The 16832-nt window shown below is 43.4% G+C and overlaps 1 protein-coding gene across 1 annotated transcript; it reads right to left on the bottom strand.

Annotated features, from left to right (window-relative positions):
• Positions 1-15737: 15737 nt before the first annotated feature.
• On the bottom strand, positions 15738-16582 carry CLAFUR5_08240 (uncharacterized protein; the record flags this gene model as incomplete). The annotated part of the gene is made up of 4 exons (XM_047907388.1): positions 15738-15926; positions 16043-16281; positions 16320-16384; positions 16437-16582. The coding sequence occupies 4 exons, from the start codon at positions 16580-16582 to the stop codon at positions 15738-15740; spliced, it is 639 nt and encodes a 212-aa protein (XP_047759060.1).
• Positions 16583-16832: the final 250 nt, after the last annotated feature.

Below are 16832 nucleotides of genomic sequence, written 5' to 3'. Positions count from 1 at the left end.
AGGGTATACTAGTATTATAGGCCTACCCTAATAACTACCCTATCTACACCCCCCTGACCTCCCGCCTCTTCTCTATCTACTCCTCCGTCTTACTAGCTAGCGCGAACTGTTTAAGAAAGCCCTACGATAGTATCTACTATACTATCCGTCTTACGTCTCGCTTGTCCGTTACGATTAACTAGTAGTCGCGTCTTACTACCTTCGCTCTCTACTAGCCTCGTCCTTCTACCTATTACGGACACCGTAGTATTATATACTCCGGGTTCTATAACGGGTAGTTGTACTAGTATACTAGACTATATACATCCGGGACTTTTCTTCTATATAGGTAGGCCCTTAACCCGATATATTCGGACCTAATCTATATCGCGATACTTACTTCGGCCCTTATTAGGTCACGGTAGAGTAGGTAGTTGTGTCTCTAGAAGGGGCGTAAGGCTAGGGGTCCTCGATTTAGTAGGGGATTCTCTTTCTATTCCTATTCCTAAAGGTAGCCCGCTACCTACTCTACGAGGCTTTACGTCTTTACCTTATTACCCTTTTTCCTCCGTACCTTTTCCTCCTCCTCCTTCCTCTCTAGCCACTCCTAGGTTCGCTTAACGACTTTAAACGTACGTAGGTCGTCGTGCTTTTAGCTTTAACGTGCCCTAAGGCTAGGTAGTCGGTCGTACCTCCTAGCGATCTTCTCCGTAGAGTCCCGAATAGCTTATTATACTAGATAATCCGCCGTCTTCCTAGCGTATTAGATCCTTATTCCCTAAATATAATGTTTAATTAGGGGGAACCCTATCTCTACCTCCGCTACTCTCGTTAGCGTTATCTTATAGGCTCCTAGTATCCGTCTAAGGTTCGCGGCCTACGTCTAGTTTAGGGGTCCCTCTATCCGCTTCGGGATCGGTTTGCCTACTCCTCCTATCCCTTATATCTAAGCCCCGTAGAGTATTACTAGTTTTACGATCGTCTTATATATAATCCTTACCTTATTAAACGTAGCTCCCTATATTAACGTTATAAGTCTAGTTATTATAGCCTCGTTAACCTAGGCTCTATTCTAGGCTTTCCTAATCTAGGGGTTCTAGCTAAGCTTAGGGTCTAGCTAGATTCCTAGAACTCGTAATTCGGGAGAGGGCTTCGTTACGTAACCCTAGATAGTTACCGTTACTTATATATTATAAGAGCCTACATTTCTTATAAACTGCCTTAGGACCGAACGCCTATTTACTATTGACCGTACTCGGACACATTCGAAAGCTCTTATCAAGGCTATTCTAACGATATATAAAGCAGGCTACTACCCCTAGGACTAAGGGAGTTCTACCTTATTCAATCTAGATAGCTTAAAGCTCTCTTCACTCTATTTCTTTAGCTCTAAACGCCGCGGAGGTGCCTAGCTATATTAGGCAACTCCTAGGCAATAGTAGCCTAGGCTACGGCACTAACGGCGCCTACGGCCCTATAGGCGAAGCCCCCCTAAGACAACTAGTAGTAACTTATAGAGTACGTAAAAAGTATAGAAACTAACGATTAGCTCCCTTACCGGTCTCTATAGGTAATGATCACTTAGCTACGTACGGCGCTTGTACTGTCGTATTACGGAGGGCAATAAGAAATGAGGACGACGTCCTAGGCGATTAGTAAGGCCACCCGGAATCAACACCCCTATAGCTAGGTATCGGTCGCGGCATCGATACTAGGCCCTCGCCTAACGCACGATATAGTTACGATCCGTATTATAGTAAAGGAAGACTAGGCCGAAGTTACGAAGCTATCGAATAAGGAGCTCGCCTAACGAATTAACTAACTAGGGGTGGTCGTAGTGAACTAATAGTCTAACGGTACTCTATAGATCTATACTAGCTCTACTACTACTAGGAGGCACCTAGAGGTATAGCTATAGTAGGCATCTAAGGTTGCGGCATTAGCGAAGGTCTTAACGAAACAATTTACGATCCTAGTCTACGACATGCCTAAGGAGTTTGACCTAACTAACTAGGGTTACCTACGCGCTCTCTAAGAGGACAACCCGGTCACTCTTAACTCTCTAATCTAGAAGGCGACTTGGCTCTATAGGAAATGGCTAGAAGGCAAGAAGGCCTCGGCGCTAATAGTATAGCTATAAGACGCGAAAGCGGCGGATCTAGCGATAGAACAAGGCCTAGTCTAGTAATATAGCCTTAAGATAGTAGAAAAGCACTCCTTATCCTTTCGTGTCCTCTAATGCTTCAAATGCTAATAGTATAGACACTAAACCTACACGTGTATAAACAAGTAGGCCTACTCGAACTATATAGGAGACTATATATCTAGGGACTATATATCGACTACGAGACGATACGCGAACTGTCCGGGGCACTACCTATCGTATAGTACGGAATGCCTATAGCGGAAACTAGCGAAAAACAAGGCAATCACAAACAGAACCGTCGCCCTAAGATTCTACGGCGACCGTAAGGCTAGCCTATACCGGAACTAACTAGCGGCGGTCGAGTATAAGCGCCCTAGGGCCGAGAACGATATAAAGGATACGTAACCTAGGGCGTACGGGAGGCTACGTGCTCTACTAGCTACGGCGAGGGAATCTAACTAGGCCCGGCTCCCCTTTAGTATATAGCCGATAGGCGTAGACTAGGACGTATAGGGTAGTAGGACATAGGACGATATAGAGGAAATGATTATCGATACCGATAACTAGCCTCGATACGCTTAGTATTATCTAGTATAACGTCAACTATAGTAAGGATATAGTCTAGAACTATTTCCTATACGAGGCGGACCCGCGCGTCCACTACGTCCTTATAATATAGGAGCTATAGATTAACCCGTACTATAAGAGACTAACGACCTACAAGTTACTAGGCTATACGACATGCCTACGAGGCGACGGTAGACCCCGTACGTGCTTCTATATCAGTAAGGACATACTAGAATCCGACTAGGAGGTAGTGTACTACGTAGACGAAGAAGGCGGGGGCGATATTATCTCCCTCTACGTAGGTAGCACCTAGATACATAACCTATATATACAACCGCTAGCCTCGAGGTCTAGCCGCGACCTAGGGGTCTATAGACACCTAGACAGTGCGTTTAAGAGACAAGAGTACTATATTGTAGTAGGAGACTATAATATATACTACCCTTCCTAGGAAAGCCTTATATAGCCGTACCCTATAGCCGACGAAGTAATCGACTTAATAGCGAGTAAAGTAATTGCTCTTAATACCCCGAAGGACCTAAGTACCTAGAAGAGAGGGGGACTCTAAGGCACGATCGACCTCTCCTAGATCTTAGATAGCTACTACTATACGGTAACCTACTATAGGATCGAACATAAACTCGAGGCGTCGTTAGACTATATACTAGTTAGGACCTCTATTACGATATAGGTAGAATATATACTAGTAAGAGCCCCTAAGCTAAACTAGGAAAAGGCCTACTAGGCTAATATCTAGGTATACCTCGATAACTCTAAGAGGCTAGTCTAGATCGCGTAGTAGTTATATAATAGTAAAGACGAGATAGACAAAGTAGTCTAGGGGTTAATAGACAAAATAAGAAAAGCGATCTTACTTTACGTTCCGCTTACCTAACTAACGATATAGTCTAAACTATACTAGACGCCGGAGTGTACTACGGTAGTAAGAGAAGTAAGGAGAGCCCGCCGGGTATAGACGAGTAGCTATAGCGAGGAGGCCTAGAACGTATATAGGGAGGCATACTAATAGAAGAAAGCTATAATACGGAGGAAGAAAGCAGTCGGCTAGAGGGCTATAGTAGAAGAAATTGCCGGTAAGCTAGAGAGGATGTAGAAGCTAGCGAAATGGGCCCGACAGGACCCTATATAGGGCCCCTCCTTCTCTATCCTAGCGCTATAATCGCCTAGTAGCCCGGTTAGCGACCCCGAGGCCAAGGCGCGTCTACTAGCTAGTAAGTTCTTCCCGCCCCTAGTCGAGGCTAATCTAAGCGACATAAATAGCTCTACTCCCCTAGCCCCTAGTATCGCGGTCTAATAGGAGGTGTCCGAGGGAGAAGTTGCCGCTATACTAAGGAAGTTACCGGCGAAGAAAGCCCCGAGGCCGGATAGGATCCTAAACGAGCTACTAAAGAAGTATAGAGATTAACTAGCCCTAGTAGTTATAGCGATCTTTAACGCCTACCTATAGACCGGATACTACCCGATAGCTTTTAAATAATCGACGATAGTAGTCCTACGTAAGCCGTAAAAGGAAGACTATACGTAGGTGAAGTCGTACCGCCTAATTGCGCTCCTTAATACTCTTAGGTAAAGGCTATCTAGTATAAGAATAGGGATAAGGTGGCTTCCTTACTTAGCCTAGACATATCGGGAGCCTTTGACTACGTGTTATACCCGCGGCTACTCTATATCCTAAGGTCGAAAGGACTCCCTAAGTAGCTTATTAACTTCGTACGGTCCTACCTCCAAAACCGTAGTACGTCGATCCTAGTCAGCTAGTATAGAAGCCTACTTCAAGTAGTCTATACTAGAATCCCGTAAGGCTTAACGCTAGTACCTATTCTGTTCCTCTTCTTTATAGCGACGCTACTCCCAGCCCTAGAATCCTAGAATACCGCTACGAGCGGCTTCGTAGACGACATAAATATCCTAGCGTAGTCTTCCTCGACTAATAAAAACTATAGGCTACTAGAAGAGAAGCACAAGATCTACGAGGACTAGGCTAGGAGGCACGGGGCTCGGTTTGCCCTAGAAAAGTAAAATCTAATATACTTTACGCGCCGGCCACGGTTCTATAATATATAAGCTTCTATCTAGATATAGGGGCATACGACTAACCCGGCAAATTAGCTTAGGATCCTCGGACTATAGGTAGACCCGGCGCTACGGTAGAGGAAGTACGTATAGGTAATATTACGGAAAGCTAAACAGAATATAGCATTATACTAGAGGCTCACTACGTCTATATAGGGGGCGGACTTCCGGTAGTTACGACTTCTATATACGGCTATTATACGGCCAGTCCTTACCTATAGTAGCTAAGTGTAGTCCTTAGGCAAGAGGGCCTACCTATCGAAGGGACTCGTCGCGCCGCTAGCGAAGATCTAAAACTAATGCCTAAGGAAGGTCACCGGGGTATATAAGTCGATACTAACGAGGATACTTAAGTACGAGACCGCTATACCGCCGATCGACCTATATATCTAGGGACTACGGACCTCCTACTTAGGCAAGTCGGCATAGTACCTAGTATAGAAGGTCATCGCTAGTGTAGTCGTAAGGGCCCGCGAATTAGTACTAGCGTATAAGGGCATTCGACCCGGAAACGAGCCGAACTACCGGGTAAGGGACGAATAGCTAGTAACATAATAGGAAGGTAAGAAATCGTTTATAGAGCAACTATAGAAAGAGAGGTAGAACAACTAGGTTGTAGGGTATAGTAGACGCCCTTAGCTAGCGGGACAACCTAAGGAATAGTTAGCTACAAAATCCGCGGTTAAGCACCCCCCGAAGCTTATCTACTACCGCCTTACGAGGGCATAGAGTAGTATAGTAACCTAACTACGAAGCGAACATATCGGCCTCTAGGGGTACCTATTATAGAGGAAGGTTCTAGGATATACGAATACTAGCTGCCCCTACGGCTATCGCTCCTAGAACGTATAGTACGTACTCCTCGTCTATCCGAGGTAGTCGCTAGGAAGGGGGGAGTAGATAGTAAAGGCGAGGAACCGGACGATTAGGGCACTTCTTAACAACGCTAAGGACCTACGGCGTATTACGAACTAGATACTAGAGAAGGGCTAGCTAGAACAGTACCGCCTAGTAGGAGTAGTATAGGAAGAGAGGACACGACGTAGCGCGACGAGACCGGCTAGGAGCGGGGGCTAACGGGGTAGTGACATAGACTACGTACGTTTAGAGGGAAAGCTAATCTAGATAAGGAGTAGTCGGGGGCGGGAAGGGTTTTCACCTATTCGGGTTTCCCTTTGTATATAACAATAGATATATACCTATATAGGCCGGATAGGGTCCTAGAACAGGGGAATAACAAATCTATCTATCTATCTATCTATATATTATAGTAGGTTCTTGCCTTACTAAAGTAGATATTAAATAGGTACGAGTTACGTAGTAGTAGAAGACGGCGGATTACACGAAAGACGAAGAAGGACCTAATAGGATAGTGTATATCTATATATAGTATTGCTAGTAGTAGTATAGGTAGATGCTAGGTGTCCGGATGTTTACTAGCCTATAGGCTAGCAAACCCTAGTTACGTAATCTAGTTATATAACACACCTATACCTATATACTTGTCCTACGGCCTATATGTTCTTAACACTCCTACTTAGGCCACATAGTCTCCTATAAACCCTTTACGTAAGCTAGAGCTACCTTATAAAGTTTTGGAACTACTAGCTATTAAGGGGCTTTATTAACCTATTAGTAGCTATATCCTTTATATAGTAGTAGTCTACTATAATCTTCTTCTACTACTAGAGATGTCTGACATAGTTATATACAACATTAATATGCTTTGACCTTTTATATATATAGGCATCTTTAACAAGTGTTAAAGCGGCTTAGTTGTTACCTATAAGCTTGACTAGCCTTAGCTCGTTAACAGTGCCCTTACTTACCCTTATACTCGGCTAGAAAGAGCTCTTTCCTACTAGTTCTAGGCACCCCATTTCCCTAAGGACAGTAGCAAGAAATTGTGACTGCTTTACGGCTACGTTTATAGCTATAAACTCAGCTTCTATTATTAATGTTATAATAGACTTCTACTTCCTACTTATCTAGGATATAGGTGATCTATAAAGGAACCACACGTATCCTAGAATTGAGACTCTATCCACTTTGTCTATAGCGTAGTCAGAGTCCGAGTATCCCTAGAGATTGCCCCCTCCCTTTCTATATATAAGACCTAGGTCTAGGTACGACCGTAGGTATCGGGAGAGCTTCTTTAAAGCCTTTATATACTACTACGAGGGATTAGCAACATATGAGCTAATTCTTCTAAGGGGGAATGCTAAGTCTAGCCTTATTATTATTATTAGCTATATCTAGGTACTATTATAGCTCTAGTAATCCTATTTGTTACACCTCTTATCTATAGGTACCGTAGGTACTAAATGCTCGTAGCTCTCTATAGGTAAGTAGGTTAGCGTAGCCTTCTCTCTAGCTATGTTCATCTTGGCTTAGTTAGCATAGATATAGTGTCCTTAATTAAGCTTTAAAGTGCCTTAAACCTGTCTCTTATAATCCTTATTCTAAGGATCTTTATAGGTTCACTAAGATCTTTAATCTTAAACACTTTTCTAAGCTTAGCCTTAAACCACTAAACATCTGACAGCTTCGGAGCTATAATACGTATGTTATCTATATAGGTAAGGACTATAAGGTCTCTATCCGTATAGATAAGTAGGTATAGATCTACCTAGGACTAGGTAAATCTAATCTTCTCTAGCTTCGTAACATAGAGCTTGTTCTAGTCTCTAGCTACTTACTTAAGCCTATAAAGGCTTCGTAGGACCTTGAACACTATGTTTAGAGGTGCTTCAACTCCTAGGGGTGGGATTATATAGATGTCTTTAAGAAGGCTACTTTAGGTAAAAGCATTATTTACATCTACTAGGTGTATCTCGAGATCTCTCTTATATACTACTACTATAAATACTCGGAGAGTATTATGTCTAACAGTAGGTATAAAGGTCTCTTCGAAGTCAACCCTATATTTCTACAAAAACCCTCTTATAACTAGTCTTGCCTTAAACTTCTTAATAGCTCTACTAATCATTCTTTTTATATTAAAGACCTACCTAGAAGTAATTAGATTCGTACCCTTTAGCGGTATAACTACTTCCTAGGTATTGTTACTTACTAAGGTGATAAGTTCGTTCTCGATTACCTCTCTCTATATATATCCCTATTCGGGGTCTCCTACGGCTACCTTATAGGACTTTGGGATTGGCACTTCCTACTAATAGGCTATAGCCTACCTAATAGTAGCAAATATATATTCTTCTACGTCGTTCAGAATCTCCTCTACCTAGCTTATTATAGGGTCTAGATAGAACATCTAGGCGATAAGAGCCTTATAGTATTTAGCCTTATACTCTTTAGAGTTATCATCTCTATCCCCCCTTGACCTCTTGTTGCCTATAACCTAAGGTGGCGCTAGGTGTTTAGATAGGTCGAACTGAACGACATCTTCTTTTTCTTTTATTAGAGTACCCTAATCTCTAAACTTCTAGTATTCCCTAATGTCCTTTAGGGGAGGGGGAAGTTATATAAACAGCGGTTACTATAGTGTTGATGACTTGGGTAGGTTCTATATAGATCCACCGTTATCGGCCTTCGATAGTGTTAAAACCGCCTTAATATTTTCTCCTAGCCTTCGTAACGGTGTCTCTAATAATCCCCTATCAGAAAATTTCGCCCTAAAGGGCTTCCTCCTAACAGGATTACGCTATAGCGCTCGACTCGGCTAGTTAGTAAAGGTGATACCAAGATCTATATCTCCCCCCTTTATATTCTTAAACTACTCGACGTGACTATACGCTTTTATAGCTTTTATGTCGGGATCCTAGAATAGCTATTATTTTGTAGTGTTTTCTAAGTAGCCTATAAACACGGCTTCTTTTCCTCGGTTTATTAACTTATCTCTCCTCAAGCCTTAAGGTTAGGCTCTTAGGTCTATATAGACTATAGCTTTATATCCCTAGACGCGGAAATAGTCGACTGACGGTACTTAGCTAGTAAAGGCTTCTTCTAGTAAAAGAGCAAGACTATTAATAATCGGACTATTAGGTAGTCTGTTTCTAATTACAGTCTATGCTTACAAAGCTTCTAGCTAGAACTTAACTAGTATGCTAGAGTCTTTAAGTATAGCCCGGACTATGTTCTTAGAGGCTTGAATTGACCTTTCTATAGGTCTATTTTAAAGAGAGTTGTAGGCATTAGTTGTGTCTATCTAAGTGCTAAACTCCTTCTCCTACTCTTTTAGTAAGGCGAGAATTTCCTTTATACTATTACTACGGATCGTAGACAGAAAGCACCTTAACTGCCGTTCTACCTAGACCTTCTAATCCCGTAGGGCTATAGGAGCGTCGCTCCTAGCCTTCAAAGGGATTACCCACTTATTCCTAGAGAAGTTGTCTACAATCTTAAGCTAATATTTGTATCCTAGCCTAGAGACTACGCCCTGAAAAGGCCTATAGATGTCAATAGAGATAAGGGCCAGCCTCTCCCCTTTCCTCTCTATAGTAGGTCCTTTGAACTTCCTTATATCTATAAGGGAGTAGACCTTGTAATTTCAGTGTTTAGAAGGAACAGGAATAGGATCTTTCTTATTAGTGACTCTATATAGGTTTCTTAGTAGTCCCTTACTAAGGTGTATACATCTTCTATACTATAGCTCCTACTAATCTTCGGACTTAGTATTAGCTATAGCGGTACCGTCACGTTCTTAAGAGAGTATACTAGTATACTATAGCTCAAGAATTTCCGAGATCGAGTAGATAAACGGTACTCCTCCTCGAAGTTTAGTCTAGACAACGGGTTTACTAGACAAGGATTTTAGGGTGAAACTAGGTAGTTAGATAGCAAACTGTTAGCTAAACTAGTTCTACGAAACAAGACTAACTCTAAGGCTAGGAATAAACAGGACATTTTCTAAGACAATTTGCTTTCTAGAAGGACTACCTATTACTACACTTCCTATATATGTAGCTTGTAGATAGCTACCCCTAACCTTGATCTACTTCCTCTTTTAAAGAGGCTTTAGTGTCCTAAATAGTGAATCTAAGTCAGTCATATATAATGATGTACAAGAGTTAAGCAACTACTCGGACGAGGGGTACTTACCTTTAGCTTCTATAGTAGAATAGGCAACCTCATTAACATCATCATCTTCTAATAGTATCTTAGAGTCTGATGCGTCTTCCTAGGTCGTATAGGCCCTTATAGGCTTACTAGAGGAGGCCTTTAGCTTGCGGCTCTCCTTCATCTACTTTATAAGGTCCGTTATTACCTTAAGGATATTACGTAGGTTTAGTAATAATGACCTCCTACGAGGTGGTAACGGTTGTCTCTTAGTAGGGTAGGTAACCCTAGCTAGTTTGTCCTTATTCCTAACAGCCTACTAAGCTATAGAAAGGTATAGGCACTTGCTTATAAAATGGTCACTACCGTAGAGATAGTACGTAAGCTTGCCCTAGAAACCCTTCTTAGTAAACATAGCTGTCCCTTAATAAATTATTAATTCTTGCTTCTCCCTAAGAATTACAAGAATGTCTTATAGTAAGAGATTTACCTAGGTATCAATTGTATCGCGAATTGAGCCAAATGAGTCTAGTAGAGCTACTAAGAGTTACTAGATCTTTCTGTCCTTAGTCTTAATGTCTTAGAACTAAGGCGAGATTAAAATAGCCCTCCTTATAATTAAGCTAAGCTCCTACTAGGCGTCATCTATTAACTAGTCCTCTGTTATCACGAAATTAGTATATTACTAAAGCAAACTTCTTCTTATAGCGAGAAGTCTTCTCTTATATTTAGCTTTAGCCTATTCCTATAATTCCTGCGTAAACCGGATCTCGTATATCATCTCTTAGTTATCTATCGACAGACAGATATATATCTTATATAGGGCCGTTACATTATACCGTCTATACGATGCCTTCCTTATCGCTTAATCTAAAGGAAGGGATAACTCCTATAATATAGAGGGTGTCGCTATAGATAGGGTCATAGCGGGAATGTCCGTAATAATGTCTTCGAGGACCTAGTTAACCTACTTTGATACTAGGTGTATTCTTATCAGCTTGAACTATATTTCGTAGTTCTCTCTTATTAGAACAGGTACTACTCTCTTTCTTATAAACCTAGTCTCGTTCTCTATTTTTTGTAAGTTAAGGGACAGGTTAGCTACCCTTAGGTAAAAGGATATATTCGGTCGTACGCGATCGGATCGAAATAGGATAAAACGAACGCGAGGTTAATAGCGGGGAGGATAGCTATCCGCCGGGAAGGGGAGGAAAGTCGAAGGATCGTATTAGTACTAAGACACTATAGCGTAACTCTCTTAGTAGAGGGGGTTTCTAAGACACTACGGCTCTCTTAGAATAAACAGTTAGTCGATACGAACGCGATGTCTAGAGAGCGACTCTTCTTAGTAAGCTCGCCTACTTGTCTAAGGTATTAGTATAGGCTCCCTAACTCGGAGTCTAATAGTACCTTACTAGGCTCTTTTACGTCTTATATATACCTATAGCACGGCTATAGCTTCCTATACAATGCGGGTGCGGCCTCTAGTCTGCCTTCCTTTTGTTCTAAAGAGGAATAACTCTAATACGACTTTATCGAGGGTAAAATACCGAGTTACTAACCCGGGCTTATAACCTATTAAATAGGTACGAGTTACGTAGTAGTAGAAGACGGCGGATTATACGAAAGACGAAGAAGGACCTAATAGGATAGCGTATATCTATATATAGTATCGCTAGTATTAGTATAGGTAGATACTAGGTATCCGGATGTTTGCTAGCCTATAGGCTAGCAAACCCTAGTCACGTGATCTAGTTATATAATATACCTACACCTATATACTTGTCCTACGGCCTATATGTTCTTAATAGTAGATAAGCTAGTACTTTTCCGGGGTAAAACGGGCGCCGTATCGACGTGCCTATTCCTCGTATACCTCGTATCTTTCTATAAGTAGCTAGTAGTTTTCTTCGGTCGTCGTTAACTAGGCTAGGATATTCGTATCGTCGACGAACCCTAAGGCCGACGTTTATAGTAAGGTAAGTAGTAGGATTAGGTCCGCTATAAAGATTAAGAAGAGGATTAGGGATAGTATTAAGCCCTAGGGGATCCCGTATTCTATATATATAAGGTTGCCCTCCTTACGCTTCCTAAGGATAATCTACGTTATTCTCTCCGTAAGGAAGGAGTTTACGAAACTTATTACCTACCGCGGGATTCCTTTTTACCGTAGGATATAGAGGAGTCGCTCGTAGGAGACGTTATCGAATGCCCCTAAGATATCGAGAGACAATAGTAATATAACCCTATTCCGTCTATAGTACTAGAGAGTATAAATCTGTTCGGTAATAAGCTCTATAGCCGTTAGGGTAGATCGTTTGCTCCTACTACCTATCTATATCTCTAGGAGTAGGTTATTATCCTCGACGAGCTATATAATTCTTCTTACTATAACCTACTCTAGTATCTTTCTAATTATATTTAGGAGTACGATCGGCCTATAGGACTTTAGCTTTATATAGTCTTCCTTCTATAGCTTCTTTAGGACGACTATAAGGGACTGCCTAAATAGCCGTAGGTAGTACCCCTTACGTAGGTAAGCCGTAAATAGTTCGGCGAGGTATAGGGCGACTTCTTCTTTATATTCTTTAAGGAGGAGGTTTAGGATACCGTCGGGTCCCGGGGCCTTACGGCCCTTTAGCTTTCCTATAATCTCCTTTATCTCCTCCCCGCCTACTATCTAGTATATATCGAGTGGCTCCGGGTAGATCGTTCCCTCTATATCCGTTAGGTCGGCCGTAAACTATATCGTAAAGAAGTAGTCGGCGAACGCCTTCGCCTTCCCTTCCGGCGTTATCTATATTATGCCTATTGTATCCTAGATTAGGGGGAAGTGTAGTATCCTATCCCCGTCTCCGGACCTTACCTACTTTATAAGCCGCTATATCTACTCCGGGTTCTCTATTACGAGACCTATAGTTACCCTCTAGTCTGATCGCTTGTCTCGTCGTATTTAGGCCTTCTTTACCTAACTTGCTTCCTAGTACTCGTCCTACGCTTCTTAGCTTTGCTCCTTCGTCTATTTTCGCCTTACCCTCTATACGTCCTTAACTTTAGCTAAGTACTTTAGGGTCTAGAAGGGCTTCTAGTACTTCGAGGGCCTTAGTTCTAGTATATATTCCTCGGCCGCCTACTATATCGTCTTTATTATCTGTTCTACCGTACTATTAAGCTCGGCTTCCGTCTCCCGGATACTAGTATTATTTAGGTACTGTTTAAGTAGATTCCGGATCTCCTCCTAGGGAGCTTTTTTCTAGTTAAGGCGCTTTTCACCCCGGAGCTCCTCTTCTATCCCCGTCGCTATTGTTATCTAGATAGGGATATAGTCTAACCCTACCTCTAGGGTAAGGTTAGGTCTATACTCTACTAGCCTTATTACTACGTCCCTCGATAGGAAGTATAGGTCGATAGTACTCGCGCTTATTCTTACCTTCTACGTCTCTATACCCTTTAGGGTTACGAGCTCTATGTCCCTACTTTCTATAATCTCTAGGAGCTTACTACCTAGATATACGTAAGGGGGGGGGTGAATTCTAGACCCTACGTTAGGTAGTAGAGGTTCAAGTCGCCTAGGAGGATATAGTTTATGTCCCCTTAGTCGAGTACCTAGTCAAGTCGTACTAGCGTACCGAGGTCTCTACTCGTTCTTCCCTAAGGAGGAGGGTTATAGACGTTATATATCTAGATAGGTCCTTAACTCGTAGTAATTAAGATAGTCGTAATGTCTCCTTAACTCCCTTCCGGGTACGAGATTACCTTCTAGGCGTCCGTACGTAATACTTTACTAACGTATATATATATCCTTAGGGTATAGCCTATACCTCCCTCGATAGCTATATAGTACCGTAGGTCGGAATAGGTAGTAGGTCTTCGAGTATATAGGTTTATCTATAGCTCTTATATCGCTACGATATAATACCTTTAGTCGTCGAGCTCCTAGAGGAAGTAGAGCTAAACCTTATCCTTACTTTTATTAACGTTATACTATATAATAGTAAGGTTAGCTTATGTTAGCATTATAGACTAGCTAGGATAAGGTCTATTAGGGTGCTCGTTAGCTATATAGCTCCTTTGTTTATCGCGCTATCCTATTAGGTTAGTTAGCGTTCGGTCGTTAGGGGGTACCCGAAGATTCGTATCTATCTAGCTTTATTTACCGCCCTCTATAGCCCCCTTAGGCGTCCCGGCGGCGGGTAAGTGCTCTACTATATGTTTTGTGTCGCTTCGTCTGTCCTTTTCCTCTTTATAGCCTCGAATTCTCTATACTAGGAATTACCGATCGTTAGTATAGAGTACCTCGCCGGGATTGTTACCCTAGCCTAGCGGGCCTTTTCTTACGCTACTATCCTTATAGGACATTAGTTCGAGTATGCCGGGTGTTTACGGCCGTAGTACGCGTACCTCGATTCCTCCCGTAGGCATTGTTTCCCCTAATACGGTCCTACGTAGTATAGGTACTTAGAGGTCTTCTCGGTATATTTTAGCGCGATATAGCCGTATTGTTAGCAGTTGAAGTACTAGAGCACTCTATAGCTACTCTTATGTATCTCCGTGTCGAGGCGTTCGTATTACTAGAATAGTCCTCCTTCTAGGACCTAGTTCGCTTATTCCGCGGTAGCTATCTCGACGATTAGAGAGGAGTACGTCTTAGTAGCTTCGACGTTCTTGTTTAGCCACGCTACTTTAGTAAAGCGTACTCCCGGTAAGGTGTTCTGGTTCTATATCTAGAGTAGGGCGAGGTCGTTCTCTACCCTAAAGGTCCTTAGTACCCTATAGGCTATTACCGTAAACTACTAGTAAGAGACCTTTACCGACCTCGCTACCTTGACTGTCTAGTCCTTAAGGGTCTCGAGCTTTTGTCGGTCTGTCTCCTATGCTATAAAGAGGCGTATTACTCCTCTAGGCTCGATTTTGGCTCCTACTATCTCCTTCTAGCCAATCCTATCTACTAGCTCCTTACTTATTAGGCCCTCTAGCTCTCGCTTCTCCTCCGGGTCCGTAACGTACACCCTAATAGCGTTGTTTGTCCTTTGGGTCTGTGGGTTAGGGGAGTTGGCTACTACGTTTGCCTATATAGGAGTGTGCTAGGTAGCAGCTTTCTGTATTGTCTACTAGATTGCTCTCGGGATCTGATGTTCGAGTGCCTTAAGGGCTCCGAGGAGTTGGGCTATCGTGTTCTTGTACGCCCTAGCTAGGCGCTCATCTGCTTCGAGTTTCTCTTGAGCCTCTTTGTAGAGGTCCTTCTATACAGAGGTTTAGTTAACCCGGAGGGGTGGCTTGCTCTGTGTTTGTAGTCGCGGTTGCTGTGGCTATTGCTGGTTTAGCTGTTGTTGCTGGCCATGTTGTTGCTGGCTTGGTGGTAGTGTACTTTGTGTCTGTTTTTGGTGGGCGTGGGTTTCCCTTGCAAGTTGCTTAATGCTCGCTAGCTAGGCTTCTGGTCTAGAGTCTATGTCTCTAGTTCGCCTTCTCCTTTTCGAGAGGACTAGCGGGCGGCCGTTTGGGTTGTAGCGTAAGGTCTTGTGAGTGTTCTGTATGTTGCGCGAGCTGTGTACGTTGAGGGTGTGTAGTGGGTTTGCAGTGAATTGCTAGTATAGCTTGTGATCCAAGTCAGGTGATGTTCTAGCTAAGTTTCGGCTAGTCCAGAAGGGGGCTTGGGGCCGCAGCTGAGCTGCAGAAACAGGGTGACCAGAACCTCGAAACAGGCCAGCTTTGGAGCTGTGTATCTCGATGGGCATCCGGTGCGGACAGTTGCTTTGTGCGTTCCTGAGTTGCTCTTGATGCGCGCTGTCGAATGCGCCGTATTTGGTGATGAAAGTGGCTCTGTTGAGGCCCCTGAGATCCTACTATCTATATGGGAATAAGATTAATAAGATTTTCTAGGATACTATAAACCGGGCTCATCGTGCCATGCATACTGATCGGGGATGATGTTCTCCTAGACAATGCGCTGCAGCCAGGCAGTCCAAAAGGAGGAGCCGGGCTGGCTGGAGGATGAGGGTCCGCTGATGAGGACACCGTTCAAAGCGCTGTCTGAGCGGATGCGCTTGTGGGTGCGGACGTAGAGGTCCAAATACTGGGCTTGTGATCGCTGCCAGAAACAACAGGTACCGCCACCAAGACCAGGCTATTCCCGTGTCAATGAAAGCCTACGGGGGTCATTCGAGGGCAGATATCCGGCACGTCATCATGAGACACGCATTCACTGTCTCACGAAGCGTTAGGCATACCCTACAAACATACCTCGTTCCAGATATCGAACACAAGGCCTTGAAGCATGTTGTTGCTCTTGAGATCGCCAATAAGCTGGTTCAGGAACTTGTCATAATCGGCCCAGTTGCCGTTATCGCCTGGCCACACTGTGGAGCTGTCGGCATGATCGGTGCCCCAGATGTCGTGTGGGAGAATGATAACCTTGGCTCCATATTTCCTTGATGTGATGTAGTTGTTCTTGGTGGACTGGAAACGAGCACGATACGCGTCTAGGCCATAGATCCAGCCCCAGCATCGAGCTGTGCACCTCCAACTCTGGCGTAGTTGAAGCCCATGTCAGTGTAGAAGTGGTCCACATTTGTATCTGGAATGCTATGGTGTGTGCTTAGCAAAAGAGTTCTTCTCTGGAGTGCGACTTGCATACCCATAGATGAAGCCGGATGCTAGATGTCCTGGCGTTCCACGTTTGACTGACAGATCAACAGTTGCTGTGTTGCTTGAGCTTTGTCGAGGAACGATTGTGGAAGCGGAAGCCGCACTTGCGTGCAGTAGCACCGTGGAAGTCTTCATGATGGAGCGCACGCTTTCCAAAGTCTTCGTTTCGTCTCAGGCGAGGTCTTGATATATAAGAATGTGGTATAGGAATTTGTTGCTAGCATTACCCTCGAAACAGAGAAGCGATCGGCAAGTCTCCGTCCGGAGCCACCGGGGGTTCCAAGTCATGTCTCGTCTACATGGACAGCTGCAGACTCAAGAGAGAGTTCATCTGTAATAGGCAAAGCCTGGAGACGTTGGTACGTGGAGAGAATGCGGAGAAATA

This window comes from Fulvia fulva, chromosome 3 (assembly GCF_020509005.1).
Source record: "Fulvia fulva chromosome 3, complete sequence".
Classification (NCBI taxonomy): domain Eukaryota; kingdom Fungi; phylum Ascomycota; class Dothideomycetes; order Mycosphaerellales; family Mycosphaerellaceae; genus Fulvia; species Fulvia fulva.
The sequence above is the reverse complement of the archived record's forward strand: the minus strand, read 5'-3'. Positions and strand labels throughout refer to the sequence as shown.